The sequence below is a fragment of the Doryrhamphus excisus genome, chromosome 13, assembly GCF_030265055.1.
Source record: "Doryrhamphus excisus isolate RoL2022-K1 chromosome 13, RoL_Dexc_1.0, whole genome shotgun sequence".
Taxonomy (NCBI): Eukaryota; Metazoa; Chordata; class Actinopteri; order Syngnathiformes; family Syngnathidae; genus Doryrhamphus; species Doryrhamphus excisus.
The window spans coordinates 11931341-11945031 of record NC_080478.1 but is presented as its reverse complement, the minus strand read 5'-3'; the positions used below and the strand labels follow the sequence as shown (position 1 = coordinate 11945031).

Genomic DNA, 13691 nt, shown 5'->3' with positions numbered 1-13691 from the left:
CCTTGTGTCAGATCATATGTGTGCATGTAAAAACAAAAACTTGCATCTATAGTGAAGCAGTCTAGCCAGCTCTGTACAGACAATTTTATTACACATTTATATAACAAAATACAATTTAAACTTGACCAGAAAAGAAATACAAAAAATGAGCAGCCCTTAGTGTGTATCCTGCTCAAACGGCCAACAATGGTTGACTGGCTTCTAAAGACAATCCTGTTAAAAAGAGAACTTTGAGAAGGTTGGCCCATGAGTGTATGTGTGTGCGTGAGCTGACACACAACTCTGCTTACTGTAGCTTGAGTCATTATCAGCTTGCGTTTCATCCACTAAGCCATCCAAGTGTCCAGATGGTCAGAAAAGCTGCTTCACTGCTCTCCCTCCCTGCTACACACTCTCCTTTGGAGGAAAAAAAAAAGTAATGCCAGTGATCAAGTGGAGCCAAATAGGGGAGGGATACAGATTGGATGTCAGGTGTTTTGAAGTGAAAGAGGAGCAGCCGGGGGTGGGGGGTGGGGGGGGGCTGAATTCACATCAGTTAGATCTTACGCTGCCATTTTCTATTTTCTGCTTGGACGGTGAAACGGATGGAGCCCGACTGTTGTGTGCTGGGGTCAATGGGGTCCGTGGGCATGACATGGCAAGCCTTGATATCAGTTGGACCTCTATGCTTCCTCAGACGATGCCATTATACAATGTGCAGCATTGGCTGGATAATACAGCAGGAGATTGGTGATGAGCTGTCTACATGTTAGGCCATATGTGCTCCTCATGTTGGGGATGGACATTTATTCCTTTAGTAGCCGTACTTGTCATTAAGGTGGGTGCGGCCATCTCCAGTTTGACCTAAAAGTGATGAACAGACAAATTAATTGTCATGCCAGGGCTGGAGTGTTTAACTTATTACACAAATCAATATGCAGAATGAAACAAACCCTTCCACTAGCTTGACAATTATGTTCTCCTCTGATTTCGGATAAACATTTGCAATCAAAGTATGATTCTCTCTCTAATTGCTATTATTCACTTGTGACGCAATCCAGGTTTAATGGTAAAAGAAAGTCAAGTGGTAGACCCAAATGAATGGGACAATACTCGGCCTAAATAATTTCTGGTGCAGAGTGCAGTCCAATAAACGTCTTCAAAAGCCACATAATTGTCCATTTGAAATTTCCACGAGAGCACCAAACATGGAACATTGAAAGGTGGAAGGAAATTGGATTCTGTGAAGATAAAAAAATGTAACCTTGACGGTCCTGATGGCTTCCAACGTTACTGACATGACAAGGAGAGCCCACCAGAGATGTTTTTTCCACACAGCATAGTGGAGGAGGCACAGTCATGATCTCGGGGGGGCTATTTCCTTCAATGCAACAATGGAGCTTCAGGTTGTGCAGGGGTGTCAAACGGCAGCTGGCCACCCCTTGTGACTGAAAGCCCTCGTCTGTGTGGTGATGACTGGCTTTTTCAACAAGAGTACATGGCTGTTCACAATGTCCAACTGATTAAGGACTTCTTCCAGAGGAAAAACGTCACCGTTTTGGAACAGCCTGCATGTTCCTCTGAGCTAAATACAACTGAGAAGATTTGCATATCGATGGTTTACAAAAATGGACATCAGTTCCAGACAGTGGATTCCGCCTGTGAGGCCAGTTTGACCACATTGAGCAACATTCACCAATTTTTGAGGTGATTAACAACAATGTTCATTTTGTACGGTCTTAAACGTTTGAGACGATGAACAGCCTATGTCAATTTAACGGTAATCTAACCCCCCCCCCCACTCCAATTTCTTCTTTTTGTATTTTGAAGTTCTACTTAGAACCTCCTTAAGATGTAGACAAGGCTCATTCAGTCAGAGCTGTCAGACTCATGTCCAATTGCAGGTAAACAATTTGTATGTTCAATAAATAAAACAAGTAAATAAACAAGTATGTTCAATAAAGTTATAGCTGTTTAGTGAGGTTACCTGCAGGCGGCATCCAGACACAGTAATCAGGGTCGTCTTGTGGATATTGGCCTGAGAGCAGCACAGGCGGCTGTGGACACACCATACGGAGACATTATGTTCCATAGCAAGTTCCGAAGTTAGTCCTGAGTTCCTGAGTGAGGAATATGGGGACTCCTACCTTGCTGGGACCCATCACTTTCTTTTTCTTTTTCTGACTAGGCTCCTCATCACCCTTAGATCTGGATTCTGAACAAACAGTGGGTTTTGACACCTGATTAGAGATTATCTTGGTAGCACAACATTCAAATTGAAGCAGCAACAAGAATAGAGGACCAACCGGGAGCTGGTGGGTCTGTGCTGGGTTTGGTGTTCTGAGAAGGAAACTGGTTGTCTGCATCAGTACATGCCTTGCCAGTCAGCTTTTTGGGACTTTCCTCTGATAAAAGACAAACATAAAGACATTTCCTAAAAACTGTTTTAAAAGGTTGACTCAAAACACCACAATCAGAAACCAATTGAACAAATATCCTCTATGTATGTGCATGGGAGGCATGTGTACAGTAGACCTACTGCCACCTAGTGGTATAACAAGAAATGGACACAATTTATGTCATTTCCCAATGCAGTGGCCCTGGGTGTTTTTGCAGATGGTTCACTTGCTTTTTTCCAATCTCGAATTGATTTTGGTCAATGGTCAAAGGTTCACCAGCACTTTCACTTGCGCGACTGTCAACTTAAAGATGATGTACTACATGTCACCCATTCATTTGCATTATTTTGTCAACTTTTCTGTAATTTAACCTGTTGGCTTCAGTACTAATTAACTACTAACTTACTAACCTTTCTGTCCCGAAGTCTCTTGGGATATGACGCTCCCAGACTCCTCAGAGTCAACAATAAACTGGGACATTGTATCTTCTTGATTCTCCTTTTTTTCAGATTTCTCTCCCTCCTCCTCCTCCTCTTCTTCTTCATCCTCCTCTCCCCCAGGTGGAAGTTCTTTCATGGTGAAAAGTTCAGGAGGTAAGCTGGGCTGTTTAGGTGGCAACCTCTACACAAAACAGATGTGAAGTTGTTAGGCTAAAAACAAACAGATAACTAGATAGAATTCCCAAACACAGTACACCCACTCCAATGGTGCCAGTCTTCAGCTTGAACTTTTTTCCTCCCTTCATGGCTCCAAAAAGGGGCAAGGCCTTCTTTGGTTTCTCTGACTCTGAGCTGCTGGAACTGTTAACAAAAAGGTGAATAAAATGTTTGTTTGTCCATCCATCTACTCGTTACTTCCTGGTTCATGGTGAAGAACATTCCACTGCTGCTATAAATGACTCAAGCAGTGAAATTAAACCTCACTTTCTCACTTTTTCAACTAAGGCTGTCAAAAATACCATGTTACTGTCGGTAGCTCATTAATTTCATTAATTACATTTAACATAATTAATGCATTTGTTGCTGTACTCGATTGTATAGCAAATATATATAAACAACTACATTCACATCAATGATTCATAGTTAGAATCATAACCATAATAGATTCATTGGAAAAAAAGCTACACTCCACCTGGGGAGCAGTGACGGCAGCTGTGCGGGGCGCGTGAGTTCCACCAGTTTGCGGAGCCGCTGGGCGTCTTTCCGCAGGTCTGCAACATGCATGTGAAGCTTCCTGCGCTCCACAGCATCCATGGCTGCCTCGCTGCGCACAGCAGTCATGAAAGCATCCAGTGGGTCATCAGTGGAAGAGCCAGACGCATCTAGTAAGACACAAGGAAATTAGGTTTGTGTAAATGTACATGTAAGCTAACATGTACGGTACATGTGACCATGACTCACTTTTCCCACAGGTGCCGAGTTTTTTCTGTGTTTCTGCCACCTCCTTCTCCACCTCTGATAGCTTTGCGATCTACAAGAAAAGTGTTCATGACATACAATTTATATGATGGCAACAGTTTTGAGCTAATTTACTCCGTAGATTCTAGATTTGTTTTCTTTCCACGCAGGAAGAGAACAAGGGTAAGGGTAGGAATTAAATACGTTTCTTCTCCTCCTTTTCGGACATGCCGAACTGTGCAGGTGTAACCATATGATGTTCCATGATTTAAAGAAAGTAAACTATTACAATTACCATGTTTTATTAATCACGTGAGGGAAATTAAAGTTTCATTTTCTCCAATGGCAACATCGTTGTAATATTAGAAGACAACTGGTGTCAAGGAACAGATTGCATTATGCATGCTTTGATCCTTCTTTACCAGTGATTCGTAGGTCTCAGGTCGCTCCTCAATCTTTCCCGCTTTCTTCATTCGCTGTTTCCTCTTCTTCTCAACGGTGCCTGTCCGATCCAGGAAGGTGTCGTCATCACTGTCATAGTAGTCCTCATCTTCCCAGTTCTTTTTCTTGCGTTTGCGGGAAACTGCAAGCAGACGGTTGTTAGAATGCTCCCTGGTTTTGAGATGGTGTCTCTGAAGAGGTGAGCCACACCTGCTTCCTGGCGTAGCAATCCTCTGGCTTCTAGCATCCGGCAGCATTCCAGACAGCACTGGACTGCTGCTTCTTTCTTCTTCCCTGTGTGGGTCACCTCGGCAACAAGCTGGCGGCCCATGGCATCATCCACCGGCAGCCTGAAGGGCAGAGAGCAGCATAGTCACATTGCAGCTACACTGCGCACTTGGAACAAATATTAAGCCCAGCTTGCAACATTTTTTTCTCTTTTGGGTGCTCTTATGTTTCATTGTCTGTGAGCAACAAAAATGCAATAGGAATAGCGGTAACTTCTTCTAAAGACTGTTTTTTAGCTTTATACTTTATGCTCAAAATATAATGTTCTTCCTCTTTGTTTAATTTAAAATGTAGATTACAATGTCTTGTAACTGTGCGCAACAATGATACAAGTCAGCTATTCAGCTTGTTAGCTTCCAATGTAGCCAGCAAACAGTGGTAATTAAAGAGAGAAGGGGAACAAATTTCAGCTGGATTCGGTCATTTTAGTGCAAATGTAGACCTGAAATCAGAGGAAAATATACTGAAAATAATGTGTAACAAACTGACCAATCACAGCCTGAACTACAATTGGAGGACTTTTTTGGAGGTGCATGTCACGTTAAAACATCAAAACTGAAACAAATGAGGAACAAGCAGCGAAGCTTAGAAGTGTATTCAAGGGTTAAAATGCATGCCGTGTTCAAGACGTGCATACATGCTGGCAGGTATACATACACTGGTGGAAATGCAGATCACGGTTTGCTGTTTCAAACAGCAGCATGGCGAACTTAATTGAACTGGTAATCGTGACACTTACTTTATTCTACAGAGCCAGGTGCCATGATTTTTATCTTCATACTCAATCTCCAGCTCCTCCCCTAAGAACAAACAATATTCATATATTAAGAAAAAAAGCAATGTTGTACCAGTTTTTGTTGATTATCAAGAAGTATTTGACCTTCCCTATCATAGAAGCCCTGCAAGGCCTTCTTAGGGTCCTTTAAGTAGGCAGCTTCCTGGTCTTCATGGAACTCAGTTGAAAAGGGGTTCTCCTCATTCTCATCATCCTCTGGTACCGGCTCCTCAGCTAAATCAATGTATGATGACATCTTAATACACATTCTTCACCCTGACACGTTCATGACTATCGGACATAAAAAAAAAACCTCACCCATTCCCCATGAACATCCTGAATCTTCACCGGACAGTTTTCTCTTGGCACTTTCGCCTTTATCCTTCTCCTCCAACTCGTCTTCATCTGAACCCTCTCCCATCATTCTCTTCTCAAGCTCTGCCCTCTGTTTTCTAGCTTGCTCCCTCAGCTCTGTCACTGTTAATTCAGACTCTTCTTCCTCATCGAATTCCGGACCCTGAACGAGAAGAGAAGATGATTTAATCGCATGTTGCCATTACAATACACAAAGCAGAAAAAGGCTCCATCAGTGATTTGTAATAATGAGTTGCTGTTACCATGTGTTATTATAATGTACAATTAGATTTATTGACATAACATCAATATCATATTGAGAAAAAACACAACAGACATAAATGTATTATAAAAAGGTGTGAGGTGTCAGGGTGAGTTAATTTCCGCCGCCGTTAAGTAGACAAAAGAAAAAAAAAACAATATTCACCTGGAGGATGAAAAGCCTTGTGCTGCCTCCAAACTTGAGGACATGTCCAACACGGAGTCGGATGTATGTCTTTGGTGGAATCTTATTCTTGTTGACAACAGTACCATGTGTGCTGCCTAGGTCGCGGATGTAGAAGCCTGGTTCCTCGCCAATAGATTCAGTCTCGCCCGGCTGCTGGCGGAACTGGATGACAGCATGGTATCTGGAGATAGACGGGTGCTCCAGAGAGACATCGCACACCGGTAAACGTCCAACCACAAAGTAACTTTTGTGCGTGAGGGGCACCCTGTCCACTATGGTGCCGTTTTTGAGAATTTCAAGAGCATACGCATCATCGGGTGCCGGGCCACCCCACTGCGGCTCTGTGTATGGGATAGCCGGTGCCTTAGTTGAGAGCACTCTCTGCTTAGGTTCTGTTTTCACCTTTACCGGAGAACTGTCTTTATGTTTATCCGCGTTTTTATTATCTTCTTGTGTTTTGTTGTCATCTGCTGATAACTCACAAATTGTGTCATCAACTTGAGCTTCGTTGTGTTCTTTCTCGGTTTTCGTCTCAGCTTGTGTTTTGGATGGAGCAGCAGGGTTCAAGCTGCGTTTGCTAGCAAGAGAAGGCGCTGCGAATATAGCTGGCTTTTTAAAGGGGTCCTCTGTTTCTTGGTCATCTGCGGGTAGTTCTTTCCTTTCGGGTTGTCCATCGTGATCATTGGCCGAACACCCGTCCATTTCTACTGCGTTCGCTTCTTTTTCATCCATGTTTGACGAACTCATGTCTGCCTGCTGCATGGCGGCCATGTTTGTTTGGTGCCACTGTCAACTATGTCCGGGTTTTTTTTCTTCCTGTATAAAACATACACAGTCCAAAACAAAACCAAAATAAAAATAGTCGATTTAAAATTCATCTAATATAATTTTGTAATAAATATAATGAGACTGTTGTTTTTACCGAACGTATTTCTTAAAAAAATAACAAATTTCCTGCGGAACTTAATTCAGTAAACGTTTCATGTTTCACCGGAAAAAGCGAAATGATTACTTCCTGTTCAACATTGCTTTCAAATAATGAAGCTCATTTGTTCAGACTTCAACAGCCCCTTTTTTGTGTTAAACGTGAGTGACTATTGCTGTTTTTCCACATTTAGATGAGTAAAAATGCTTTCTATCAATTCAATGTTCCTGTACGTAGCTTACTTGTGCGCCCCATTGCAGAAAAATTGCCTGCTTTTCCAAATCTTTTGTCGACCACCAACACTGTCTTTCATTGAATTTACATTTCTGTGATTCAAAAATTATTTAATACCTGCTTGACAGAGTTAATCATTTTATCAGTTAGGCACAATTATTCATGCGTGAAGTGAGGGAGATGGTTACCAGGATGCATTAGTCTTTAATTGTAACTGATTAACACATAGTAATGTTGTGTCTTGTTTGCGTTGGCTGGACTCGTCTGAAGACTAATATTTAGGAATTAAGTTTTATGTAAGCATGATTGACGAAGAATCATTTTTTATTCCATTCTATTATTCTTGACAATTCTCAAATTCTGCCATTGGCTGGCGACCAGTCCAGGGTGTACACTGCCTCTTGCACAAAGACAGGTGGGATAGGCTCCAGCATCCCTGCGACCCTAGTGAGGATAAGTGACATTGAAAATGGATAGATCCACAAATTCTGACTAGTGTAAAATGTCGTCATTATTATATTTACAGCCAATTCAGGAGCAACTTCTAACATATTTTGTCACTTCTTAGTGTGACGACTGAACAAACTTTGATCAACATCTCATCATCTCATCATGATGCGCTACTGGGGTGAGATTCCTGGACCTGCAGGAGCTCCTCCCAATCGCAGCTCCTTTGATTTGCTCCAGCGCGAGTTTCGATCAGTGGAGATGCAGGATCCTCCTCTGCATCAGCCATCAGCCCAGCGACCACGCCCAACCACGATGCTGGACATCCCGTCTGAGCCTTGCAGTCTCACCATTCACACGGTGCAGCTGTGCCAGCACGTCCGCCGCCTCCGTGCCCTTTTGGCGGCTGCTCAGGGTCAGAGCTCGACGTCCGGCGAAGTTGGCGGACGGCTAGAGGATGTTGATACACATCTGCCCTTGCGGCCTCCCACACCACCTGCCATGCCCGATGACTTGCTGCCACTTGACAGCAAAGCTCCCTGGCAGCCCTTCCAGCTCCGCCACAGTGACCCTGAAAGTGACTTCTATAAGTAAGTATCTGGTCATTTGACCAAGCTAGAGTGGCTTTTTCCCCATTTGTCAATATGGTATTTTTACCTATGGGTTCTTTTCACCTTTATACTAATTGGATTCTCCCATATCAGGGGAAAAGGCGAGCCAGTCACAGAGCTGAGTTGGCCCTCCTGCAGACAGCTCCTCTATCAGTCAGTTGCCACCATCTTGGCTCATGCCGGCTTCGAGACAGCCCATGAGAGCGTGCTAGAAACGCTGACTGACCTGGTTCATGAGCACTATCTGCGCCTAACCCGCCTCCTGCGTGTAGCGGTAGACAGGGAGGCCCGGCTGGGTTCCAGTCCCTTTCCTGATGTGATGGAGCAGGTGTTTCATGAGGTGGGGATTGGCAGTGTGCTGGCCCTGCAGCGCTTCTGGCAAGTACGCATCAAGGATTACCACAGCTACATGTTACAGGTGAGGAAATAATGTTTGAGGATTGACACAAGCTTGGGGAATACAACAGTATAATTTGTAAGAACATGTAAACTTTTGTGATTGGCTGGCGAGCACACCACGGTGTACCCAGTCACTCGGCCAAAGTCAGCTGGGTTAGGCTCCAGCACACCCACAACCCTTGTGAGGATAAGTGGCATACAAAATGGATGGATGGATGGATGAAAAATTAACCTTACTGGTCTTCAGTACCAAATTGAACACACAACACGAATTGTTTGGTAAGGAATTAAACGTCTGATATATTACTGTGAATACATCACTTAAACTTGGTCATGCACTAGTGTTTTAACTCTAATAATCAATTACACGGTGCTATGGACCACTGAGGTCCATTTTGCATATTTACTGATGTACTGTATTTTGCTTTCCTAGGTCAGTAATGACCTGTCAGAAGAATATGAGAGGCTGGTGAATCCAGAAAAGGCTTTGGAGGACTCCAAGCCCCCCAGGATCAAGGAAGAGCCCATGAGTGATATTTCCTTTCCAGTTAGCGAGGAACCCGAGGCTGACTTAGCCTCTGGGGATCAGGCTTTGCCCATGGGGGTCCTTGGGACTCACAGTGAGAGGCTGTCCTCAGGCATGGATGGTGACCATTCGCCTCACACCTCAGGTGAGCCTCATCTTTTTATTCACGTATTCAGTGAAGATTTATGGATACATAGTGGATCTCCTCACATTCACGATTCAGCATTCATGGATTTTGGTAATAAATTATTTTTTTAGGCATTTTCAAAATACATCCCATTCACCAGAAGTCAGTAATAATTTATAAATGAGTGATAACACAGGTAAAATGTGCAGCATACATGTACCACTGTCAGAAATGTTTATAATTTACATTTGTGTTTATGCTTTACTGATAATGTTTTTTGTAGAACGTTGAGATTTCACACATTGTTTGACTGTCCTTAAATGCACCACAACACTAACTTCGACAGTCAGTCCGGCCTCAGAACTTGCAGTGAGGTGAACACAACTTAATATATTATCATACGTCGTTACTTTCAAGTCAAGATTATATAGCTCTTAATCACAAAAGAACCTCAAAAGGGTTTTACAAGCTAGCAAGAATCCACAACATCCCCTGATCTGAACCCCCATCCTGGCAAGAAAGACTCAAAACCCCATTTGGAGAAAAAAAGAGAAACTTTGAGAAGGGACTGCAGAAGGGGGGAATCCCAGGGCAGTCAACCAGCCCAGGAATACTATTAACTAAATGCTAAAGTGTAAAAATAAGTCTTTTGAGTGAGGACTTAAACATTTCGACTGAGGTAGGGCATTCCAGTTGTAGAACCCGAATAGAAAACAAATGCTCTAGAGCCCGCATACTTCTTTCTGGCTCTCTGGATTGTCAAAAGATCGGCGTGTTGTGAGCGTAGGTTTCTGGACAGAGCATAGGGTACAACTCGGTCAACCAAATAGGAATTACAACAGGTCAGCAGTTTGGATTATGTTGATGCGACTTGGAGAAATGACTTCTCGAGCCTGCTAGACTCAAGCTTGAAAACCAGGTTCCTGAAATCTGATTGCTACTATTCATCGGTCATCTTTCATTAATATTCATTAGTGGTGAGTACTGATACATTTCATACTTTAAACGTGTTTAATAAGATTGTGTTGTGAGTGAGCATTATTCCGTTTTCTTAAATGCCAGCAGTGTCTGACAGTGTCTCACCAAATTACTACAGCCAGTTCAGGGGTGACATATGCACATAAGCAACATGTTCATTGATGTACTGCAGTACACTATAGTAATTTGTGTTGCATTGAAATCCTGCTTTGCATGTTCTCCCCGTGCATGCGTGGTTTTTCTCTGGGTACTCCAGTTTCCTCCCACATTCCAAAAACATGCTAGGTTAATTGGCCACTCTAAATTGTCCATAGTTATGAATGTGAGTGTGAATGGTTGTTTGTCTATATGTGCCCTGTGATTGGCTGGCGACCAGTCCAGGGTGTACCCCGCCTCTCGCCCGAAGACAGCTGGGATAGGCACCCCCCACGACCCTCGTGAGGAAAAAGCGGTAGAAAATGAATGAATGAAATCCTGCTTCCTATTTTCAAGGTGGCGGTGTGGCCAACAGCTCCCCATTGTGGCCACAGGTAAAAATGGAGCCACAGGATGGTGATGACAGCCAGAGTGCCGCACATCACCACCATCATCCTCATCACCACCACCACCACAGCGTTCTGGGTGGCGATGTGTTTGAAGAGGGGGGGCCCATGTCCACCATGAGCGAGTCAGGAGGTGCAATGGCGCCCTCTCCGGCAGGTTCGGCATCAGATGGCACGTACGCCTCTCATTCGCCGGACTCCCTGATGAGCACATCACCCGTCTTTAACCAGAGACCCAAGAAGCGAGCAAAGAAGATGTGAGGTTGCGTTGGATGTTGATGGAGACAGTGGAAAATACAAACAGCATTTGTGTTGTTGTGGAATATACAGTCGTTTTTCTTATAAACTCACTTCATTAAATACACCTACATAATCCAATAAGATCCTTTATGAACACTGTAACAAAAAAAATTATACTTTACAGGTATGATCATGTCGGTAAGTTATTACTTTAACAAGACAGTATCACTGCGGTTTTAGTATGCAGTGGTGTTAAACTGAACTGCATCATACATTTTAGCTACATGAGGGCAAAAGACTGCAAAACTACAACAACAAAGTGGTGAGCATATAGTTGATGTTACCATTTACAATAAAATGCTAAAAACATTTGATATCTTTTGGGTTATTAGAAGGCAGGGATATATCCATACATTTTCTGGGTCGCTTGTTATCACTAGGGTAGTGGAATGGGCATTACCCATGAGCACAAGACTGGTTTGCTTTTAACCACCGTTTTAGTGTTTTCTTGAAGGCTCTGTAATTGTCACAGTTTCTAAGTATGTTCCAGGAAATTGGCTCTTCAGGGGAGTAGGGACATCCCCAATCGTATTACAGTATATTGTCTGAGGAGAGGCTGGGCCACACTTTGAAAACTCCTGCTGTAGAGTGTGCATATTTGCAGCACACATTACACATCACACACCTGTCAGCTTTAAGCCTCTTTGCTAAATTAGCATCTGTTTCAGTAATAAAGCAAAAACCGAGGGCAACGTTGGTGACAATTATTGCTTGGCTGTACACATTATGAAGGAAACATTAATCCAGCCCTAATGGCAAAATAATGACTTAATTTTTCTTGCTCAATGAGCTGATATGTTCTAATACATGCCTGTTTTGCTGTGCATGTTTTGAGTGTGAAGTGTTTACAGATTTATATTTTATTAACATCCAATTAACTGTTCCTAATAGCTGAGTCATGGTTGTTTGACCAAAAATATATCTGATGTGCAGTGTTCCATATTATATGGCTACAGGGGCTTGCTCGGGCTGGGCGAATCAATTCATGTATCCATATCAAGGGTAGTATCACTATTGGATCAGCTGAGTGGTGAAATCTATATTGTTCAGTTCTTTATTTTAAGAAATATGTATATTGTTGTTCATATTGTTACATTATTATCTTTATATACAGCGGATCCCTGCTATTCACAGGGATACCCTCCAAGACCGCCTGCAAAGGGTGAAAGTCTGCCCAACCCTTGACATTGACTTTGTCCTCTGAGTTCATTTCAACATAAGCATTGTTTAGTGTATCCCATTAACAATGGAACAATTTAGTACATTTATTTATGTAATCTACACTGTAGCTGTTTGTTCTTAAACCTGATTGGACGTTAGTGGATGTATTCAGTGGGGCAGATTTTGTGGGAAAATACAGTATGTTTTTGCTGGAAATAACTATAACGATCATGTTGATAGAATACTTAGAATGGGGACACATATCACTCAACACATTCCCTGAAAATCAAGTATTTGATGATATTGTCAAGTCAGGTCCAAAGTCATCCAAATTGTGACTGGAGTCTGACTCCAGTCCAAGTCATGTGACTCGACCTCTGTCACTCTCAATATGCCTCACACTCTGATTAAATGCCTTTTATATTATAGAATGTACATAGATAATCACTAATAAGCAGAGTCACAGTGTAGAACAGCTGCTATGCTGCATTCAAGGATTGCTGAAGTGCGAAGTCACAAGACTTGATGGAAAAAAAAAAACTTTAAATAGTTCATAATTATTGTATATGTATTCTGTCACGTCAACCAACTTTGCTATTACTGGAAATTGGGCGGGTTGTCATAAGGAACCCACATGAGAGTTTCCAGTCTGTATCAAATATCAGTCTTAAGTTTTGCATTTAAAGAATATAGCGCCAAAGCAACACTGGTGCTACGTTGCATGTTTTATAGCCTATCCCCTCTGTGGATATTTTGCCTGCAGCATCCAGACCTCAGTTGTCATCCGTACGGCAATGAATACACTCGATTTGTTAGATTGAGACTCTAATCGAAAAAAAATCTAGGACACATCCCTTGTGCTACAGAGTCAATTCATCCATCTGCCACTGGAGGGCAATATTGCGTCAGACAAATAACATGGCCTGGAGCCCCATCTGCAAGTGGAGGCATTACAAGTACAGTAGCTCTAACTATCACTCAGATTTGTCCACACTTTAGGGTAAGGTATGTTTATCTGTTTCAGACATGTGTAACAAGTTACATGAAGAAACATCACTGGGTGAAATTTGCACAATTTAACAAGTCTGAAAAGAAATGGGAAGAATCAAAGTTTACACTTAATCACACAGCTAGAAGACTGGGGTTCGATTCCCTGCTCGGGCATCTCTGTGCATGTCCATAGGTATGAATGCAAGTATGAATGGTTGTTTGTCCTGCGATTGGCTGGCAACCAGTCACCCAAAGACAGTTGGGATAGGCTCCAGCATGTCCGCGCAACATCCTGTGAGGATAAGCAATATAGAAAATGGATGGATGTACATGGTAGCTAATACTGGTATCATTCCTACACCAAGTAAAT

At 42.7% G+C, this 13691-nt stretch overlaps 2 protein-coding genes across 3 annotated transcripts; one reads left to right on the top strand and one right to left on the bottom strand.

Annotated features, from left to right (window-relative positions):
• Positions 1 to 70: 70 nt before the first annotated feature.
• Positions 71 to 6859, bottom strand: slc4a1ap (solute carrier family 4 member 1 adaptor protein). 2 transcript variants are annotated; one of them, XM_058090809.1, is made up of 14 exons: positions 6061 to 6859; positions 5598 to 5796; positions 5385 to 5513; positions 5244 to 5304; positions 4427 to 4566; positions 4198 to 4358; positions 3779 to 3848; positions 3510 to 3699; positions 3079 to 3178; positions 2789 to 2999; positions 2286 to 2384; positions 2127 to 2194; positions 1967 to 2036; positions 71 to 843 (listed from the first exon to the last, which is right to left on the bottom strand). In XM_058090809.1, exons 1-14 carry the CDS (start codon positions 6850 to 6852, stop codon positions 794 to 796), a joined length of 2340 nt encoding a protein of 779 aa, XP_057946792.1. In that variant the 5' UTR covers positions 6853 to 6859; the 3' UTR covers positions 71 to 793. The 2 variants fall into 2 exon arrangements, with proteins under 2 accessions (XP_057946792.1, XP_057946791.1); XM_058090808.1 differs by having other exon boundaries at positions 71 to 396.
• Positions 6860 to 7065: 206 nt separating this feature from the next.
• supt7l (SPT7 like, STAGA complex subunit gamma) lies at positions 7066 to 11232 on the top strand. Its single transcript, XM_058090527.1, has 5 exons — positions 7066 to 7167; positions 7809 to 8277; positions 8392 to 8716; positions 9131 to 9368; positions 10821 to 11232. Exons 2-5 carry the CDS (start codon positions 7853 to 7855, stop codon positions 11129 to 11131), a joined length of 1299 nt encoding a protein of 432 aa, XP_057946510.1. The 5' UTR covers positions 7066 to 7167; positions 7809 to 7852; the 3' UTR covers positions 11132 to 11232.
• Positions 11233 to 13691: the final 2459 nt, after the last annotated feature.